Source organism: Mesoplodon bidens (assembly GCF_964165515.1).
Source record: "Mesoplodon bidens genome assembly, chromosome: 7".
Taxonomy (NCBI): Eukaryota; Metazoa; Chordata; class Mammalia; order Artiodactyla; family Ziphiidae; genus Mesoplodon; species Mesoplodon bidens.
Genome location: NC_138164.1, coordinates 41,777,912 through 41,800,274, shown reverse-complemented (window position 1 = coordinate 41,800,274; position 22,363 = coordinate 41,777,912). Strand labels below are relative to the sequence as shown.

At 44.7% G+C, this 22,363-nt stretch overlaps 1 protein-coding gene and 1 pseudogene across 2 annotated transcripts in view; one reads left to right on the top strand and one right to left on the bottom strand.

Annotated features, from left to right (window-relative positions):
- LOC308620770 (centrosomal protein of 78 kDa-like) overlaps positions 1-22,363 on the bottom strand; it is a 1,829,729-nt pseudogene that overhangs the window by 1,321,331 nt on the left and 486,035 nt on the right. The window lies entirely within an intron of this gene.
- Positions 1-22,363, top strand: part of LOC308620088 (forkhead-associated domain-containing protein 1-like) — a gene marked incomplete at its 5' end in the record, with an annotated part of 95,811 nt that overhangs the window by 3,661 nt on the left and 69,787 nt on the right. Inside the window, one exon of the mRNA XM_081239419.1 lies at positions 15,671-15,877. Within this exon, the coding sequence (XP_081095545.1) occupies positions 15,671-15,877 (207 nt within the window). The remainder of the gene's footprint in view (positions 1-15,670; positions 15,878-22,363) is intronic.

The following is a 22,363-nucleotide window of genomic DNA, read 5'->3' as shown; positions in this document are numbered from 1 at the left end:
ATGCAAGGGACACGGGTTCGTGCCCCGGTCCGGGAATATCCCACATGCCGCGGAGCGGCTGGGCCCGTGAGCCATGGCCGCTGAGCCAGCGTGTCCGGAGCCTGAGCTCCACAACAGGAGAGGCCACAACAGTGAGAGGCCCGTGTACCACAAAAAAAAAAAAAAAAATGTCAGGGATTTATATTACTAAAAATCATCCTTGCAATTACCCAGAGGTTACATCTAGCAAATAAAAAAGATTGTTTGTTTTATTTGCCTGGATCAATCCTAAAGAATAGGCAGTCATGCTTCTAAAGATTTCTACTCATCAGCAAGGCTGACATGTTGTTTTGACTATTGGTATTGTAGTATTTCGACATCATTTACTCTTTCCGATAATGGAAGGTAGTTACATGCTTCTTGTTTTTAAAAATTGGGAGAAAGGAAAATATAAGGAAGAAAATAAAAGTCACTTGTAATCATTTGGCTCAGGGAAAAATCAATATTGATATTTGCTGGGTTTTACCCTCCAGACTTTTTTCTATATTCTGTAAGGAGTTTGGTTCCCTAAGGCAGTAGGAAGCCTGTTTATAGCCAGGCTAGTGAGAACTGTTTATAGTCAACAGTGATAACTGTTGCTATCACTCATTCATTGCACAGTATTTACTCAGAGCCTCAGCACCGAGCCAAGTCTAGGGGTACAGTGATGTCAGAACTGGACATGGTCCTTGCCATCAGGAAGCTGCCAGGAGAGAGAGAAATAAGTCAAATGATCCCACAAAGGTGTGACTAATTCCATTCCAACATTGGGGCTGTAAAGGAAAGGAATATGGAAGACAAGGAGGACTTAACTAGACAATAGGAGAAGGGAATGGCATGTGCAAGGGTCCTGGGGTGGAAGAGCATATTGTGAACCCAAGGGACTGAGAGAAAACCAGGGCGTCCAGAAGTCAGAGTGGGAAGGAGGAGGGCTAAGGGACAAGTCGGCCTCCTTCATGTCACCATAAGGGTTTTGATCTTTATCTGAAAAGCAGTGGGAAGAAGGCTTGAAGGATTGTAAACAAGGGGGAGACCTGCCAGTGAACATCCCGGCTGCTGTGTGCAGACGAGCCATCAGGAGCTCTATTCACAATCTCCCCTCTCCCATTTTACACGGCTCAAAAGCCTCAGCCTTGCTCATTTCACAGCTAAACCTTGCAAGTTATAATTTATATGATTTGATGTGCCTTGTAAACTGTATTTTTTAGAGTTGGATATGGCTGTTATTTAAACTCTGCTGAGAAAGGGACTCAGTTCTTCCAGAATGAAGAAACACCAAAGCCAGTGGTTGTTGGATTTTCCTCATGTTTAAGAGTGGTTGTTCAACATGAACTCCTAGGCATTCTGACCCAGTGGGTTTGGGGTAAGGCCCAGGAATCTTCACATTTGTATGCTCCCCAGGTTCAGGTGGGGGGAATGGAGTCCCTGGAGTTGGTTCCAGGACCACACTTTGAGAACCCCACCATCAGTGCTCCCTCCCTCTCCCTTCTTGATCAGCAGAGCTCCTGCTTGTGTGTGTGTGTGTATTCTTTCAATAAACTTTGTTTTGAGGAAAAGAGAAGCGAAGGGTAAACAATGAAGGGCTGACTGACCCTACCCCCTCCCCAGGGACTCCCCCAGTCCCACCCTGGGGAAGTCCCAGGATCCCTAGAAGACTGAGCTCTAGGACAGCCCAAGTCAGTGCAGGGCTGCAGCTAGGAAGGTGGAGATGGAAGAGAAAAAGAAAGAACAGACATGACAGGGGGTTGAAATGCTGGTGTCCACACCTCACCCTCGGTGGTCAGTGTCCTGCCAGGCATCTCCTTTCTCATGGGTTTAGCCATCTCTCCAGCCTGTGTCAGCCCTTCTCGCGTGGGATCTGAGGGTCGTGAAGCCAGACTGATCTCATACACATACCCCAGATCCCATCCAGCCGGATGACTCTCGTCCCTTTTCCTGGCCCCTGTCAGTTCTGGGCTGCCTCTCAGGAAAGAACCAGAGCCTACACCTTAATCTTGTTTATTATTATTAAACAAGGCTGCTGGGATTCTCCTATTATTTGCGTAATTTCACGGACATGCAGGTATGTCTGCTCTGTCAAAGGACACACACAGCTGTAGCTCTGATGGGCATGGCCAAATTGTCCACCAGAGGTTTCCGGATGTGGTGTCCTGCCAGCAGTGGATGCCCGTCTCCCACTCCCTCCCCAGCCTAGGGTGCTGACCCCCCATTGGATCTTCACTGATCTACGGGGTGAAGTATGGTACCTGTGTCATTTTAATTCACATTTCTCTTATTCTAAGCGAACACCTGCATTTTGAGACATAAGGTGACAGGTGGACTCTCTGTGGGGAAATCCACGGAATGAAACAGGCCTGGGAGGGTGCACTTGCTGGCTCCCCATCTGCATCGCGCTTGTCCTCCTGCCTGGGTCGTGCTCCCATCCTCCCCCCTCACCCCCACCTCACCCCTGGCTTCTCCCCAAGTGCTCCTTGCTCTGGTGGTTCACCTGTTAGGTGTCACCAGTCCTCAGGGAATGTTTTGCCCCCTGTTTGGGAACTGGCGGCTGATTTCATTGGTCAGTACCCAGCACAGCAATTGATGGGACTAGTTTCTCACCAGCAGATGGAGGGCTTCCAAGAGGAAAAAGTTCAGAGGAAAGGGCTAGATCGTGATCTCATTTTTCTCATTTTTTTTAATTGTGGTAAGATATGCATAACATAAAATTTACCATCTTAACCACTTTTATTAAGTGTGCAGTTCAGTGGCATTAAATATATTCACACTGTTGTGCAGCCATCACCCCCATCCATCTCCAGAACTCTTTGAATCTTGCAGAACTGAAACTGCACCCATGAAACAACAACTCCCCTTGTCCCCCCATCCCAGCCCCAGCAACCACCGTTTTGCTTTCTGTCTCTATGACCTTGGCTACTCTGGGTATCTCATATAAGTAGAATCATAACAGTATTTGTCTTTTCATGACTGGCTTCTTTCACTGAGTATAATATCCTTTCACTGAGTATAATGTCCATGTTCATCCATGCTGTAGCATGTGTCCGAATTTCCTTCCTTTTTTAAGGCTGAATAATATTCCATTGTGTGGATTCACCACATTTTGTTTATTCATTCATCTACTGATGGACACTTGGGTTGTTTCCACCTTTTGGCTGTTGCAAACAATGCTATGAACATGGGTGTATAAATATCTCTTCAAGGCCCTGCTTTCAGTTCTTTGGGATATATACCCAAAAGTAGACTTGCTGGATCATATGATAATTTTATTTTTAATTGTTTGAGGAACTGCCATGCTGTTTTCCATAGTGGCTGCACCAAGTTACATTCTCACAACAGGGCACAAGGGTTCCACTTTCCCTGCTTCCTCACCAACACTTGTTATTTCCCTTTTTTTTTTATACTAGCCATTCTGATGGATGTGAGATGAAAGAAAGATCATAATCTTTTGAATAGCATGCATAATACAAACAGCTACAGCATACATTTATGGACTACTTACTGCATCTCACATGGCTTTATACATCATCTATGTATGTTCTGTATTTATAGAATTATATCCACAAAACAAATCCTGTGCGGGTGAGAACTACTATTATCATTATTATCCTCATTTGATGACATGGACATGGGACTCAGAAAGGTTAAGGAACTGGCCCAAATCACACAGCTAGTCGGGGGAGGTGGGGCTGAGTTTCAGACTGAGCTGACTCAAGCTTCTAAAAACAGAAGCTTCACTTTTTGAGTGTAAATTTAGCTTAGGGAACATCTAATATCTAAATTGGAAATTCTCAGTTAACTGAGATAACAAGATAATTGACTAAGCTAGGGAAATTCCACCCTGTGGAATCGAGAATGGGGGTTGTCAGTGAAATGTGAGATGAATGTTCTTGTGATCCTCATTCATGCCACAGACTGAGGTGGTGCCATCTAGGGGGGGATTTGGGTAAAGAGGAAACGTTGACCTGGTGCTTTCCCAGGAAGAGGAGCATTGGGGCTGTTAAGTGGGGGCCCAGCAAGAAACACCACTTATCTCTCCAATCCAGCCAGAGTAAGTTCTCTGCTTATAAGGACTGGTGGAGTTCAATTAGTCCCACCTGGATAACCCAGGATAGTCTCCCACTTTTTAAAAAATTTTTAAAAAGTTTTTGGCTGGGTTTGGTCTTCGTTGCTGAGCACAGGCTTTCTCTAGTTGCAGCGAGCGAGGGTTACTCTTTGTTGCGGTGCACGGGCTTCTCATTGCAGTGGCTTCTCTTGTTGTGGAGCACGGGCTCTAGGCACGCGGATTCAGTAGTTGTGGCACGTGGGCTCAGTAGTTGTGGCTCGTGGGCTCTGGAGCGCAGGCTCGGTAGTTGTGGCACACGGGCTTCGTTGCTCCATGGCATGTGGGATCTTCCCGGACCAGGGCTCGAACCCGTGTCCCCTGCATTGGCAGGCGGATTCTTGACCACTGCAACACCAGGGAAGTCCTTAGTCTCCCTCTTTTAAGAGCACTGATTAGTAACCTTGACATCGGCACAGTCCCTTTGGCCACCTCATGGAGCATATTCCCAGGTTCTGAGGATCAGGGCATGGGCATCTTTGGGAGACCATTCTGCCCACCACATTAATACTACCACCTGACTGGACCGTTGCTTTGGGACTGGTCTGAGAGCTTTCTGGAAGAATCAGTAGGATCAATGCCACAGGCCATGGAGAAAGATGGCTGGATGAGCTGGCAGGTGATAATCCCGTTACCAAGAGGGCAGGAAGCAGGACTGGTTGAGTGAGCACCTCAACATCCCGGAAGCAGCCAGGCAGTTTGGGGCCTGGAGATGAACCAGGGGTTGGAAATACACACCTGCGAATCCAGGGGGTGGCACAGTGGCCCCAGCCCATGGACAGAGTGTGGAGGAAATGGACATCTGCAGGGAGAGGAGCCCGGCGTGGAGACCTGGAAGCAGTCAGAGAGGTGAGGGAGCCAGAGAGCTGCTGCCAGGCTGAGGGTATTCATCACAGAGACAGCTTGCTTTGTGCCAGGTACTGTTCTGAGCACTCTCGAGTGTATTAACTCATTTCATCCTTAGGAGGTTAATGTTGTTTGCCCCACTTTACAGATGAGGGCGTTGAGGCACAGATAGGCTGAGTATCCTGCCTGAGGTCACAGAGGGAGGCTGGGGCACTGGGCACCACACTCGGGCAGTCTGATTTCAGGACCAGCCTCTCCTGAGGCCTTGCCGGTCCACAGGGCTCTCCCGGGGAGACCGGGGAGGAAGGATCCAGCTGACGGGGAAGCAGAGAAGCTTCTTCTTTCCTTCCAATCCCAGACCCGTCATCTCACCAGCGCCTGGCCATTTCCTCATATCCTTATTCTTTTGAAAACCCCATTTTTTTTTTTACTATTTCTGCACTACATCCCTTTCTGGAGGCAGTGGGGGGATGGGGCTGGGGGATGGGATAGCCTAGAACCAAAAGGTTAAAAGAAATAGATAAAACACACACACACACACACACACACACAAACACACACACACAAGTTAATTTCAAAAATGTTATCCCACTCCTTAGAACATGTCACCAAGCAGTACCTTTTGTCAATCCTACGAAGCCCAGCTTATCAAACTCATTTTTGCAGCTCAGGGAGCAACCAAAGAGAAGCAAAGAACCGTGCCCCAGGCTGCACAGCTGGAAGGTAGCAAAGGTGGGACTTGAACTCAAGGCTTTCTAACTCCAGAGCCCATCCTCTTGCTCATAATAGAGAACATTTCCCATTTGCCCTATGTTCTCTTCTAAGTGCTTTAGTATGTATTATATCATTTATACGTCACCAGTAGCTTATAAGACTGCCCTTTTGTTACCTTACAGATGAGGAAGCTGAGGTATCACTTGCCCAAGGTCACCCTTCTAGGAAGTAGGAGAGCTGGACTCGAGCCCAGTCTAATAACCACCACGTTGCCCTGCTCCCCCAACCCCTGAACCATCAGGCCACGTGCCTCTCTCTGAAAACTGTGTCTCATGTCACAGGGAGGCCGAGAGCCCGAGGAGGCCCCCGAGGGCAATGGCAGTGGGTTGAGGACCCAGCGGGAGAGGACCCTCTTGAAGCCATTTGACAATAAAGGAAAGGAAGGGGGAAGGGGCGGCGTTTCCAGGCCGAGGGGGTGGTGAGCACGTTCACAGCTTAGACGGAAGTTACACTGTCAAGGTGAGGATGCAGAAGAGGAGATGGTTGAGGAGAGGGACCAGACCAGGGCGGGATGAAGGCAGGACCACCCGGAAGCCCTTGGCAGCTAAGAGAAGCCTTGAAGGTCCCATCTAGGAGCTTCTCCAAGCCTGGGAAGTCCAGGTCCTGGCAGGGAGCTGAAGGCACATTCACAGGGGTGTGGAGTGATGGAGGGGAGTTTCCTGAAGGGACTCCATAGGGAGTGGGCAGGGCTCAGAGAAACCACAAAGGATAGTGCAGGGCCCAGAGCTAGTATGAGTGAGGACTGTTCCCACCCCCAGAGCTGAGGGGTGAGGGGCAGGGGCATTTCCTGGGACCTGGAGACCCCGAGGGCTAGGTAGAGTCCTCTGAGGGAAGCTGTGTGGCCCCAGAGAATGGAAGCCAGGGGAGTAAGTACCCCAAGCTCTCTCCCTGCTCTGATCTCTAACCCCCCCCACTGGCCAAACCCAACCAGAAACCAGACACAAGGAGCCCATCAGCCCATGGATGTAGCCGCACAGGTGGGCCTGCTGGGCAGAGGGCGCCGTGTAAAGGGATGGAGGAGGGTCGGGAGAAGCAGACGGAGGATGCAGGCAGGTGCAGGAGGTGAAGACCTAGGAGGCTGTTGTCAAAGTAGAATGAAAAGCCTGAGAGCAGGGACCTGCTGGCTGGGGGGCACAAAGGGCACTGGGCCAGCCTCAGGACAGAAGTGTGAGGGTGGCAGGAGGGTTTGGGGGCCGGGATGGGCTTGAAGGAGCTGGTGAGCTTGAACAGGGCCCAGGCTGGTTGAGCATAGGGCATTACCCCTAGGGAGCAAACAGGGAGCAAAGGCTACGTGACTCAAGGAGAGGACGAGACAGAGGATAAGGAAGGCCGGGAGTGGGAGGTTATGGTCTGAGATGGGGCTTCCCAGTGCCAGGTGATGCAAGGTTGAAACCTAGCTCCAAAGGACGGTTCCAGGTACACGTCGAACCTCAGCGACAATGTCAGTGAACCTCAGGGCAATGTCATAACTAAGTCAGCTTCCCGAGGAGGCTTCCTTAAAGCACAGGGGTCATCAGAGCAGATGGTCATTCTTAATAGAAATTGAAACGTCTCAATATTTTATGGACTCACTATATACTTTTTAAAGACATTTTCAATGCAGGAGCCTTAAAAAATGCACTTGTTTTGTATATTAGGTCCTGCCTGTCTCCTCTCTCATTATTAAATCACTCTCTACTCTGAAAATCACAGGGTACAAATCAAAGGTACAAGTTTTGGAATTAGACTCGGGTTCAAACCCTGATATTGCCCTGGGCCAGCATCCTGATGTTGAGTGAGTCCCTTCATCTTAGCCATTTTTTAAATCGTGGTAAAATACCTATAAAGTTTACCGTCTTAACCACTTTTAAGTGTACAGATCAGTAGTTGTAAGTTATTCACATTGTTGTGCAACCAGCCTCAGAATTTTTCATCGTGCAAAACTGAAACTGTACCCATTAAACAACAATTCCCCGTTTCCCCTTCCCCAGCTCCTGGCAACCCCCGTTCTATTTTGTTTCTATGAGCTTGACTACTTTATGTACCTCACATAGTGGAATCATACAAAATTTGCTTTTTTGTGACACTTATTTCATATAATGTCCTCACGGTTCATCCATGTTGTAGCATGTGTCAGAATTTCCTTCCTCCTACACTGAATAATATTCCACTGTATGGATGGACCACATTTTGCTTATCCAATCATCGGTCAGTGGGCACTTGGGTGGCTTCCACCTTTTGGCAATTGTGAATAATGCTACTATAAACATGAGTGTACAAATAACTCTTTAAGTTCCTGTTTTCAATTCTTTGGGGTATATACCCGGAAGTGGACTTGCTGGATCATATGATAATTTTATCCTAAATTGTTTGAGAAGCCGCTCTACTGTTTTCCATATCAGCTGCACCATTTTACATTCTCAGCGGTACATAAGTGTTCCCCTACTCTACATCCTTGCCAACACTTGTTATTTTCTGTTGCTGTTTGTTTGTTTTTGATAGTAGCCATCCTAATGGGTATGAGGTGGTATCTCACTGTGGTTTTGATTTGAATTTCCCTAATGACTAGTAATGTTGAGCATCTTTTTATATGCTTGTTGGACATTTATATATCTTCTTTGGAGAAATGTCTATTCCAGTTCTATGCCCATATTTGATCAAGTTATTTGGGGGTTCTTTTTTGTTGTTGTTGTTGAGTTATAGTTCTCTATATATTCTTCATATTAACCCTTTTTCAGATTTGTGATTTGCAACTATTTTCTCCCATTCTCTAGATGGCCTTTCACCCTGTTTATTGTGTCCTTTGATTCACAGAAGTTTTAATTTTTGATATAGTTGAATTTATCTATTTTTACTTTTGCTGCCTATGCTTTTGGTATCATATCCAAAAATGCATTGCCAAATCCAATGTCATAAAGCTTTCCTCCTGTGCTTTCCTCTAAAAGTTTTATAGTTTTAGACTCTGTTTAAGTCTTTGATCCACTTTGAGTTAATTTTTATACATGGTGTAAGGTAAGAGTTCAACTTAATTCTTTTGCAGTCTTTCCCAGCATCATTTGTTGAAAATACTGTTCTTTCCCCATTGAATAATCTTGGCACCCTTGTCAAAAATCATTGGACCATATATGCAAACTTTTATTTCTGTGCTCTCTATTCTATTCTATTGGCCTATGTGCCTGACCTTATGTCAGTATCACACTGTTTTGATTACTGTACCTTTGTATGCAGTAAGTTTTGAAATCAGGAAGTGTGAGACCTCCAACTTTGCTTTTCTTTCTCAAGATTATTTTGGCTATTTGGGGTCCACTGAGATTCCATATGAATTTTAGGATGGATTTTTCTATTTCTGCAAAAACTGCTGTTGGGATTTTGAATCTGTAGATCCTGCTGTGTAGTAATGACATCTTAACAATATTAAGTCTTCCAACCCACGAATACAGGGTGTCTTTCCATTTATTTGTGTCTTTAATTTCTTTCAGCAGCACTTTGTAGTTTTCAGTGTACACATCTTTTACCACCTTGGTTAAATTTATCCCAAAATATGTTATTCATTTTGATGCTATTGTAAATGAAATTATTTTCTTAACTTCCTTTTCAGATTGTTCATTGTGAGCATATAGAAACACAACTGATGTTTGTGTGTTGATTTTGTGTCCTACGATTTTGCTAGTGAATGGTATTTTTTAGTTCTAAGAGGGTTGTGGTTTTTCATGGACTCTTTAGGATTTTGTACATGTAAGATCATGTTGCCTGTGAACAGAGATAATTTGACTTCTTCCTTTCGAATTTGGATGTCTTTATTTCTTTTTCTTGCCTAATTGCTCTGGCTATGACTTCCAGTACTTTGTTGAATAGAAGTGGCAAAAGCAGGTATCCTTATCTTATTCTTGAAATTAGAGGAAAAGCTTTCAGTCTTTCACCTTTGAGTATGATGCTACCTGTGGGCCTTTCATATTTGACCTTTATTATGTTGAGGTAATTTCCCTCTATTCCCTGTTTGTTGAGTGCTTTTATCATGAAAGAGTGTTGCATTTTGTCAAATGCTTTTTGTACGTCCATTGAGATGATCATTTTTTTCCTTCTTTCTGTTAATGTGATGTATTACGTGGATTAATTTTCATATGTTGAACCATCAGGTCTGCATTCCAAGAACAAATCCCACTTGGTCATAGTGTATGATCCTTTTAACGTGCTGTTGCATTCGGTTTCCTCCTGTTTGGTTGAGGACTGTGGCGTCAGTGTTCACAAGAGATACTGGTCTGTGGTTGTCCTGTCGTGTCCTTGTCTGGGTTTGGGATCAAGGTAATGCTGTCCTCTCACTTCACCTGTTGAGTCTCAGCTTCTTCATCTCTAAGATGGAGATAACAATAGAGTCCCTGTTTAGGGCTGTCATGCAGATTAAATGATAAAAATGCACACAAAATGCTTCAGCAGGGCCCAGTTCACAGGAAGCCCTCAAAATATGTGAGAGGACGATAAGGATAATAATAAAAATAATAATGAATAAATAACAGTTCATCTCATAGTGGGACAGCTCAGTAGGCTGGGGCTTATAGACTCAGTCTGTATTAGCAGCAGGGCGTCTGTCCAGGAGCAGCATTTAGCAATTTTCCAAGTAAAGGGAGCGAGTGATATTATAGGGCCGAACTAGGAAGCTGTCTCCTTGCCTAACATGTGGTAGAGGCTCACCCAAATTTGTGGAGTCATTGAAAACTTCCTGCTTGCTTTGATGTCTTAATAATGGCCTGACAGTTTTTGAGGAACTGAACGCAGTGAAGCCTGGCAAGAGACAAACAAAATGTCACAGACAGAATTTCTCTCATTCATGGGTTATCAAAGGTTCAAAGGACACAAAGATCAATGGCAATGGTGATGAAGATGATGTGGGTGACATTTTCCAAAGAGCTAATGTGTTTTCATTTTTTTTAATACTTTATTTTTTTGAACAGTTTTAGGTTTACAGGAATTTTAGCAGAGAATACAGAGAGTTCCCATATATCCACCCCTCCAATACACACAGTTTCCCCTATTATTAACCTCATGCATTAGTGCGGTACATTTGTTACAACTGATGAACCAATATTGATATGCTATTATTAACTAAGTCCATAGGTTACATTAGGGTTCACTCTTTGCGTTGTACGTTCTTTCGTTTTGACAAATGTATAGTGACAAGTATCCACCATTACAGTATCATAAAAAATATTTTCACTGCCCTGAAATCCCCTGTGCCCCTCGTCTTCATCCTGAGCCCCAGAGCCCCTGTGCCCCTGGCAAGCACTGATCTTTTACTCTCCTTATAGTTTTACTTTTTCCAGAATTTCATACAGTTGGAATCATACGGTATGTAACCTTTTCAGACTAGGTTCTTTCACTAAGCAATATGCATTTAAGATTCCTCCATGTCTTTTTTGTTATTTGATAACTCGTTTATTTTTATCACTAGTATTTCATTGTATGGATGTACCACAATTTGTCTATCCATTTACCTTTTAAAGGACATCTTGGTTGCTTCCAGTTTTGGGCAGTTATGAATAAAGATGCTGTAAGCATGTATCCAAAATAAATGAGTCTTCATGGATATAGAGAACAGACTGTGGTTGCCAAGGGGGAGGGGGTTGAGGGAGAGATGGAGTGGGGGGTTGAGGTTAGCAGATGTGAGCTGTTACATCCAGGATGGAGAAACAACAAGGTCCTACTGTATAGCACAGGGAACTATATTCAATATCCTGTGATAAACCATAATGGAAAAGAATATTTTAAAAAGAATGTATATATATGTATAACTGAATCACTTTGCTGTACAGCAGAAATTAATACAACATTGTAAATCGACTACATTTCAATAAAATAAATAAATAAACAATATAAATGAGTCTTAAAAATCAACAGTAAGAAACCAAACAACCCAACTTAAAAATGGGCAAAAGAGCTCAACAGACACCTCACCAAAGAAAAGCTACAGATGTCAAATAAGCATATGAAAAGATGTTAAACATCATATATCATTAAGGAATTTCAAATAAACATGAAATATCTCTTCATTTATTTAGACTACTTTGATTTCTTTCATCAACATTTTGTAGTTTTCTTCATATACCTCTTCACATAGCTAAGTATTTTGTGAGATTTATTCCTAGGTAATTCATTTTTTTTTTGGTGCTAATGTAAATGATGTTGTGTTTTTAATTTCATATTCCACTTGTTCATTGTTGGTATATAGGAAAGCAATTGACTTTTGTATATTAATCATGTATTCTGCCACCTGGGTACAATTGCTCATTAGTTCCAGGAGGGCTTTCTGTCGGTTCTTTGGGATTTTCTGCATAGACAATCATGCCATCTGCAAAATGGGCAAAAGATCTGAACAAACACCTCACCAAAGAAGATTTCTTTTTCCTTCCCAATCTATCTTTTATTCTCTTTTCTTGCCTTGTTGCATTAGCTAGGACATACAGTACAATGTTGAAAATGAGTGGTGAAAGGGGACATCTTCACCTTATTCCTGATCTTAATTGGAAAGTTTCTAGGTTCTCACCATTAAATATGACGTTAGCTTTAGGGTTTTTATAGATGTACTTTATCAGGTTGAGGAAGTTCCCCTCCATCCCTAATTTGCCAAGAGTTGTTGTGGTGGTTTGGTGGTTTGTTAGTTTATCATGGATGGTGTTTAATTTTGTCAAATGCTCTTTTTGCATCTACTGTTATGATAATGCGATTTCTCTTCTCTACACTGTTGATGTGATGGATTACATTAATTGATTTCCAAATGTTGAACCAGCCTTGCATACCTGGAATAAATCCCACTTGACTGTGGTGTAGAACTCTTTTTATACATCACTGGATTCAATTTGCTAATATTTTGTGGAGGATTTTGCATCTATGTTCATGGGAGGTATTGGTCTGCAATTTTCCTGTTTTGCAATATCTTTATCTGGTTTTGCTATTAGAATAAGCTTGGCCTCACAGAATGAGGTGGGAAGTGTTCTCTCTTCTTCTATTTTCTGGAAGAGATTATTTAGAACTGATATCATTCTTTCCTTAATGTTTGATAGAATTGACCAGTGAACCCATCCAGGCCTGGTGCTTTCCATTTTGGAAGGTTATTCATTATTGATTCAAATTCTTTACTAGATATGAGTCTATTCAGAGTATTTATTTCTCCTTGTGTGAGTTTCAGTAGATTGTGTCTTTCAAGGAAATGGTCCACTTCATTAACTTATAAAATCTGTGGGCATAGAATTATTCATAATATTCCTTTATTATCCCTTCAGTGTCCATGAGATCAGTAGTGATGCCATCGCTTTCATTTCTGATTTGAGTAATTTGTATCTTCTCTCTTTTTTTCTTGGTTATCCTGCTAGAGGTTTGTCAATTTTATTGATCTTTACAAAAAAAAAAAAACCAAACAGCTCTTTATTTTGCTGACTTTTCTCTATTGTTTTCCTGCTTTTTATTTCATTCATTGCTTCTTTTCTTGTGCTTGTGGTAGGCTTATATTGCTCTTCTTTCTCTAGTTTCATAAGGTGGAAGCTTAGATCTTTTCAAATGTATGCCTTCAATGCCATAAACTTCCCTCCAAGCACTGCTTTCACTGCATCTTGCAAATTTTCATAGGTTGTATTTTCATTTTCATTTAGCTCAAGATAAATTTTTATTTCCCATGAGACTCCCTCCTTGACCCATCTGTTATTTAGAGGTGTGTTGTTTAATCTCCAAATATTTGGGGATTTTCCAGCTGTCTTTCTGGTATTGGTTTCTAGCCTAATTCCATTGTGTTCTGAAAACGTACTTTGCATAATTTCTATTCTTTTACATTTGTTGAGGTATATTTTGTGGCCTGGAATGTGGTCTGCTTCATGAATGTTCCATGGGAGCTTGAGAAGGATGTGTGTTTTGTTGCTGTGGGATGAAGCTGTGTGGTTGCCAGTTAGATCCAGATGATGGTAGTGCTATTCAGTTCAACTTCATTCTTCCTAATTTTCTGCCTGGTGGGTCTGCCCATCACTGACAGAGGGCTGTTGAGGTCTCCAGCTACCATGATGGATTCATCTGCTTCTCCTTGCAGTCCTATCAGTTTTTGCCTTCCATACTTTGATGCTCTATTGTTGGGTACATACAATGAAGGACTGTTATGTCTGCTTGGAGAATCGACCCCTTTATCACTATGTATCGCCTCTCTTTATCCCTGATAACTTTTCTTCCTCTGAAGTTGGCTCTGCCCGAAATTAATAGAGCTACTCCTGCTTTCTTCTTGTGTTTCAGTATTTTAAGTGCCAAAGTGTTTGGTAGGAATTTGAAAAGTGGGTAAAGGCACAGTCATTTGAATCAGGCAAACCTGGGAACAAGCCAAGCGAGTCAAAGTGGCTGACTGTGGGCACACTTAATCGTTCTATGCCTCAGTTTCCTCATCTAAGAAATGAGTAACTATCAGACCTACTGTACAGCACAGGGAACTATATTCAATATCTTGCAGTAACCTGTGATGGAAAAGAATCTGAAAAAGAATAGATATTATATATATGTATAACTGAATCACTTTGCTGTACACCTGAAACTAACACAACATTGTAAATCAACTAGACTTCAATAAAAAATTAAATTTTTTTTGAAATGAGGAAGTATCCCTTTGAATTATTGTGAAGATGAAACGGGATAATGCAGTAAAGCACTTAGCAAATTTCCTGGCATTTGTGTAATTACACATAATGTGTCATTAATATATTCTACTAATATATGCAGTTATATTATTATCTATTCATATACTATAAGCTATTATTAATATAAGCTATTGGTTATAATTATATTGTGGGACATTAGTATAGATTTCTAAGTCCAAGTACTCTCTATGAAATTTGGGTGAGGCACTCTGAGAAGAGTGACTTAGAAAATATTTGCAAAGTCTCAGGCTGGAGTGGATGGCTCATAGGCAGTGTCCTGAGAAGACACAGGACTTCGCACGTGCCCTGCAGCCCATAGTCCAGGGCGCCGGGGCCAGGTGGGGATGTGATATTTCCTCCTTGGTGCCGAGTTTTGCTCATTCTTCTTATTAAAGTGGTTACACAGGAGGTTTCTGAGGCCACTGACAAATCACTCTCTGGGGTCTCTCTCTTTTGAGGGAAATGTGGTCACACCAGGGCCCCTATTGAAAAATAGATCATCTTTGGTTAGATAAATTCTGATTAGCTTTTAAGAAGCAACAGTAATAATTAAGCACATGGGAAAAACCTTCATTGTACACCAAGGCTTTTAAAAGGTAGTTATAAAACTATGTTTTGTGGTGTGAGCTCAATTGTGTTTAAACTTTTTAAAAAGATTGTAAGCATAGAGAAAAGACTGGAAGGATGTGAACCACCGTGTTCTCGGTGCCTGCCTCTGGGGGACGGGAGTCTAAGTGATTTTAATGTCTTCTTTGTGTTTTTCTCTAGTTCTCATTTTCTGCATTATTACAAAAAACATGTTATTTTAAAAATGAATAGAACATACAACAATTATTACAAAACCTCCCCTGAACTTTAACACTTGCAGTAAATGGACAGTTGTCACTTGCCAACTGACCTTTCTGGTTTGTGTTGGGCCATTTCTGCTGTCTTGCCACTCGGGACAACCAAAAGGATCCTTGCATGGGATCAGAGAACTATCAAGTGGCCAATTCCTGGCCAATTCCCCCCGAGTTCCCTCTTGCCTCTGTGTTGCCTGACGCCCTACCCCAAAACTGGGCATCTATTCTGGGTCTGCTGTCAGGGTCTGGTGACCCTCCACTCACTAGCTGTGTGGCCTTAGGCAAGTCACTTAACCTCTCTGACCCTCAGCATCCTCCTCTTAAAATGAGGATTGCAGTGACTGTCCAGCCAGATGAAGTGGTTAGCACATTGGGGCCCCCAGTGTCAGTGGCACTAGTTATTCCTTGTTATTCCTGTTATTGCTGGCTCTGACTGTCCCCCTTCTGCATTTCAGTCTGCAGACGTCGACAACCATCACGCACTCATTGAATATAATGAGGCCGAAAGCAGCTTTGTTCTCCACGACTTCAATTCCTGCAACGGCACGTTCGTCAATGAGTGCCACATTCAGAACGTGGCTGTGAAGCTCCTACCCGGAGACATCCTGAGGTTTGGGTCCAGAGGGCTGACCTACGAACTGGTCATCGAAAACCCAGCCTCGGTGAGTCCAGGCCCCTGCGGGGGTGGGGTGGGGTGGGGTGCAGAGGTGCCGTGTTGTGCCACCTTCCGTGCAGCCTAGGGCTCGGGTACGGCCACAGGTGGAGTTCGTCTGGAGCGCGTCACTCTTGCTTTCGCGATTCTGCGAAGTTCAGCCCCATCGCGTGGGTGCCCGGGGAGAGCGAGTCCTCGCGCCCTCTTCTGGGCATTTCGTGGAATTACATGCAAGGGTTGCCTAGCGACCAGCCCGGAGCGAGAGCGTTTTCCTGAAAAGTGAAGCTTGGCGAGGGGAGGTGGAAAGCAAGTGTGTGCTTCTGAAGATGCAGAGATGGATGCTTCCTTTTTAGGCAGATCAGTGCTCTGCAACTTCCTAGCTTTGTGACCTCGGCCAGGCTTCTCTGTATGCCTGGGTCTGGGTCTTCTTAGCGGTGCAGGGCGTTGAGAGAGTATCTATGTATAAAAAGTCAAAGTCTCTGGCCAGAGTAGACGCTCAAGGCCTGCCAGCTGTTATCACACCGGATCAGAAATGTTCCCGGGATCAGGACCTAAAGTATGGCCCCAGGTTAAGCGGAACGTAACCCAAAATTCGCCCAGCAAAGCTCAGTGACAAGAAGTATCTGGTTCAGTAGGGAGGCAGGATGGGGGCTGGTTAGCAACACAGTCCTGGGTCAGAACCCCAGCTCTGCCACTGGCCTACTCGGTGCGCTCTTGCACAAACCATTGGACCCCTCGGAACCTCGGTTTCCTCATCTACAAAATGGGGCCAACGACAGCAATGACCTTGCAGGCTTATCTCGAGGGCTAAATGAGATGGTTATCATTGTAAAGCTCCCAGAATAATGCCCATTCGTGGTGAGCACACAATGAATACCTGTCGTGTGTGTCCCAGAGAGACGGCGTGTTAACCTCACTCGCCAGCACCAAGAACCCTGCATGGACTGAGACCTCCGAGGCTTAAAGTCCTTTCTGGGACGAGGCTGGGTATAAATAAATAAAGTTTAGAGAATCTAGACAGAATCCTGGGGTGTGGGTCCACTAGGCAGCCTTAAATACTCACTCAGAGAAGATGAGCACCGTCCCTCAGGCTGCAGGGCCCGTGACACCGTATCCACCACGTTTGGCTTTGAAAACCTGGGACAGTTTTCTCCTGCTGCTTCTCAGCCCCCTTTTCCTCCTTGGACCAACATTAAAGTGTGCTCACTTGTGGGATGCACTGGGATCCACTGGCCGCCCTGAGGAGGGGCTCCTGACATAGAAGGTGTTGACCTGATCAGGGGTTCTCAACATGGGTTCTAAGGATCCCCCTCGTCAGAAGCACGTGGGGAGCAGACCAACAGTGCAGATCTGGGCTTCACCCCAGGCCTGAGGACTCATACTTAGGATTCCCAGATGAAATACAGGACACCCAGTTAAATCTGAATTTCAGATAAGCAACAAATAATTGTTATGTACAGGTGTGGCCCAACTACTGCAAGGAACCACATATGCTAAAAAAATTATTTGGTGTTTATCTGAAATTCAGATTTAACGGACACCCTATAGTTTATTATATATTGATTTATTCATTTCTTTATTTATGCGAAATCTGGCAACCATACACATCCTCCCTGGGAATATGCATTCTCACAAGCTCCCTGATGATTCTGATGCACCGCCAATAGGAGGGAAACCGAAATTTAGAATCATTTGTATGGAACACTTACAGAATTTTTTAGGGATCAAAGAAAAGGGGATTTCACACTCCCAAGCCTGAAAATCCAAGTTCATGAAGTTTGATTCAATGTGCCCCAACATGTCTGATTCCAAGAATTTTTCAGGAATGTTCAGTCAAATTACAGGTTCCCAGGCCCCCTCCCTGGGAAATTCTGACTTTGTGGCTTGCCCGTGGGGAGAAGAAGAGGGGGAGCAGCAAACAATATCTGCATTTTTTTCTTCTTTTTTCCTACAAAGGTATTTATTGAACCATTATTTATAGGGGCATAAAATTTGAAACCTAAATTTCCATCCAAAGGGGGCATTGTTTAATAAATTATATTGTTTAATATATTCTAAGGAGTTTAATATATTATAAGGAGTTCGTTATATATGGAATACTCTTCTGCCTTTTTAAAACACAGCTTTAGTAAGATATAATTGACATGCAATAAACAGCACATGTTTAAAGTCTGTAAGTGGATGGGCTTTGACATATGGGTACACCTGTGAAACCATAGCCACAATCAAGACAGTGAACAGCTCCTTCATCCTCCAAAGCTTCCTCCGGATCACAGCATGTGTTTGTTTGCTTGCTTGCTCTTAACAGCTTCACTGAAGTACAATTTACATAACAGAAACTTCACCCATTTGAAGTGTCCAATTCAATCAATTTGAATATATTGATGGAGTTGTGCAGCCATCACCACAACCTGCTCTCAGAACATTTTCCTCCATTTCTATCACCCCAAACCTCGGAGAAACCTTGGAGGTATTTCATTTTGGGGTTTGTTTTTAACTTTTAATTTTCAAAATTATGGTAAAATACACATAAAATTTACCATCTTAACCATGTTTCAGTGTACAGTTCACAGTGGCATTAAATCTATTCACACTGTTGTGCAGCCATCACCCCCATCCATCTTCAGAACTTTGTTCATCTTCCCAAACTGAAACTCTATGCCCATCACATCAAACCCCCTGCTTCCTTCCTCCCCTCCCACCATGCTTTCTGTGTCTGTGAATTGGACTATTCTAGGTTCCTCATATAAATGGTATCTTACATTGTTTGTCCTTTTGTGACCATCTTATTTCACTTAGTATGATATCCTCATGGTTCATTCCAGTTGAATATTTCATTGTATGGATTCACCACATTTTGTTTACCTGTTCATCCATCCATGGCCACTTGGGTTGCTTCCATCTTTTGGCCATTTTGAGTAAGTTTGTTATGCACACGGGTGTACAACTATGGAATGGGGACTTTATTTTACAAGGTACTTCTTATATAATTGTGGGAAAAAGTGATGACGACCTCTAACCTTGAGTAGATAAGACGGAAGAAGATGCTTTGTAAGAAGAGAAACCAGGAGAGCAGCAGGAGGAATCACTGACGTGAACAGCACTGTGCTAAGCAATTCACCTGCTCTCCCTTATTTCACGCTCATAGCAACCTATGAGATGGGTTCTCCCATGATCCCCATTTGACAGACAAGGAATCCGAAACTTAGAGAGGTTAAGTAATTTCCCCAGGGCCACACAGCTAGTCAGTGCAAATTAAACACTATCCCCACTTGCGGAAAAAGGAGGGGAGAAAACCATTTAGTCTGATGCTAGCTGGAGCAGTAGCCTTGACTGGTTTTCACACCGAGGAAAGCATACTCTCACGGTCACTCGAATATGCACGGATTTTTTCAATTCTTATTCCTACACGCACTTGCACCTTGCTTCATTCCTCAGTTGACTGCAGGCAGCTGCACAAGTGTTGCCCTGGCCTGTGCCCAGGACACTTTGCAGGACTCTCCACAGCCCCATCTTCTCGAAAGTGCTCTCTGCCGGGGCGTCCCCAGCTTGAGGAGCTTCCATCCATGATGCTCATATTCATGGAGGGGTCCTTTGCAGCGTCCGTGTGAGGGCAGCCTGTGGACTGACTGACACCTTCCTACAAATTCCACTTCCTGATGACCCCAAGCTGCTGGCTATTTAAAAGAAGAGAAAGGAAGAGGGGAAAAGGGAGAGGTATTGAGGAGCATCTCTCATCAAATATTTTGAAGCCCAGTTTTTCTAAAAAATTCGTGGCCGTCTTGCTTCCGGCCTATTCTTGTTTCCAATTGATTTTGGGGTCCCTGGTGAGGGCGCTGTGTTTCCTCCTTGGATGGAGTTTCCACGGAGGACTGCCCTGATATCATACAGATTCAGTATGATGAGAACTGTTCTTCTCCCGACAAAGAGTTCCCAAATGAAAGCATTTATTTCAGGTTTTGTGGTGACCCTAACCAATAGAGGAGGGTGTGACGGCATTTTATTGGGGGAGGCGGGTGAGGTGCGGGGCGGTTAGGAATCCAGATGTGTTTGCAGATGTCTCAGTGGTTAGAGCACGTGCCCTGAGGTCAGGCTGACTCCAGCGCCGTCCCAGCCCTGCTCTTGACCGGCTTTTATACTGGACGTGCACAAATCATCTACCTCTCAGGGCCTCGGTCCCCACTCCTGTAACAATAGTTCCTACCACCTTGAGTGACTGTGGTATTAAGTGGGCAAAGTGCGTAAATTGCTTAGTCCAGCGTCTGGCACCTAATAAGCACATGATAACCCTCAGCTTTAGAGTCAAGCAAACCAGCATGGAGCAGCCAAGATGCCTCCTTTGTAAGTGTCCTTATGGACAGGGAAACCTCCCAAGACCTGCCCCCGCTAGCAGATAAATACATTTGCAGATAAATTACCCATAGAATAACATACAAGATGGAAAAATATAAAGAAAAACTCTTGTTTGACAAAGTGCATTGGCAGCCAGGTTGTGCCCAGGACCATCCTTTTTTTTTTTTTGTGGTCGCGGGCCTCTCACTGTTGTGGCCTCTCCCGTTGCAAAGCACAGGCTCCGGACGTGCAGGCTCAGCGGCCATGGCTCACAGGCCCAGCCGCTCCGCGGCATGTGGGATCTTCCCGGACCGGGGCCCAAACCCGTGTCCCCTGCATCGGCAGGTGGACTCTCAACCACTGCGCCACCAGGGAAGCCCCCAGGACCATACTGTGTAAATTATAGCTCTCTCATCAAAGTATAACCCAGGGCTGCCATATTGCACAGCTCCAGGGTCACCATTCACAACGTAGTCCATGTGGATGGCGCCCACTGAAACTGTGCAGGACATAACCCGCAGGGCCATCTGCAATGCCCTGAAGCAACCGTTGATTAATCCCATAGAGTCTTGGCACCAGGCGTGGGAAATTGAAGTCCCAGAGTCAGGTGTGCCGCCGTGTTGTGGGTTTTGTTGGTTGTTGCCTTTACTCGTGCTTTCTGAGCTCTGGGAAAGGAGGTGTGGAAACAAGCTGTGCTAGTCACAGTGGCGCCGTTCTTACAAGGCAGCTGAGTAAGGAAACCCACGTCACCCGTATGTATCAATCATGTCTTTCTCTGTTCTGAAATACGGCAAAACGGATGGAAATGGCCAGAATGAAAAAGGAAGCCAGGGGCCACAAATGACGTGCCGAGTTGTTCCATGAGGGGGTTGACAGCTCCTTGTCGGCAGCCCCCATCCCCATGACTGCCTGTGTCTGGCCTTCCCTGTAGCCTGCTCTGCCCTGTTCCCAGTCCAGCCAGACTCTCCCACGTGGCTCCTGGATACTGTCTTCTGTCCCTGCAATGTCATGACGTCCTGTCTTGCGAGAAGAGCGCCCTCTGTCGGCCAATATTCCTTGCTGCTTTAATGGGGAAGCTCTGCAGAACACAATCGAGAAAGCAAGGGCTTTGGAGTTGGATGGACCCAAGTTGAAATGCCAGCTGCAACTAGCTTTACCTTTCTGAGCTTCAATTTCCAATTTCTGCCAAGGAGCTACTCATTAATCCCAGGTCCCCTTTCCCCCTTCAGTTGTTTTTATAGAGGTCCCTGGGACCACCCCTATCATGGCATAAACTGAGGCTCAGAGAGTTTCAGTGACTTCCCCAAGGTTAGGCATCAATCATATAGATCCAGAGGCAGGATTAAAAGCCGGCTCTCCTGAGTCCCTTGGAGCCTTTTCCTAGTAGCACGAAGCATCGTGGGGCCGTGAGAGCCGAGGCAGGTCCTTCACTGCCCAGCGGTTAAGGAAGGTCTTGCAATTCCCAGTCCAACCTGCAATTTCACACGCTGACAGGGGATGATTCATTATGTGGGTAAAAACGAAAACCACTGATAATAGGAGAAACTGCATTTTCAGTTATCTGGCTTCCTTGCTTGTTTGGCTCCACTAACTTTTTTTTTGGCTACACCAATGCAGGATCTTAGGTCCTCAACCGGAGATCAAACCTGCACCCCCTGCACTGGAAGCGTGGAGTCTTAACCACTGGACGGCCAGGGAAGTCCCTGGCTCCACTAACTTTTTTTCTTTAATTATTTTATTTATTTTATTTATTTATTTTTGGCTGCGTTGGGTCTTCGTTGATGCGCGCGGGCTTTCTCTAGTTGCGGCGAGCGGGGGCTACCCTTCTTTGCAGTGCGCGAGTTTCTCTTTGCGGTGGCTTCTCTTGTTGCGGAGCATGGGCTCTAGGTGCGTGGGCTTCAGTAGTTGTGGCACGCGGGCTCAGTAGTTGTGGCTCGCGGGCTCTAGAGCACAGGCTCAGTAGTTGTGGCCCATGGGCTTAGTTGCTCCGCGGCATGTGGGATCTTCCTGGACCAGGGCTCGAATCCCTGTCCCCTGCATTGGCAGGCGGATTCTTAACCACTGAGCCCCCAGGGAAGTCTACCCACTAACTCTTTACCAGGGATATTGCTGCCGTTCCTGGACAAATTCAGTTGCGCCCTTTCTTCTCCTTTTTTGACGATGG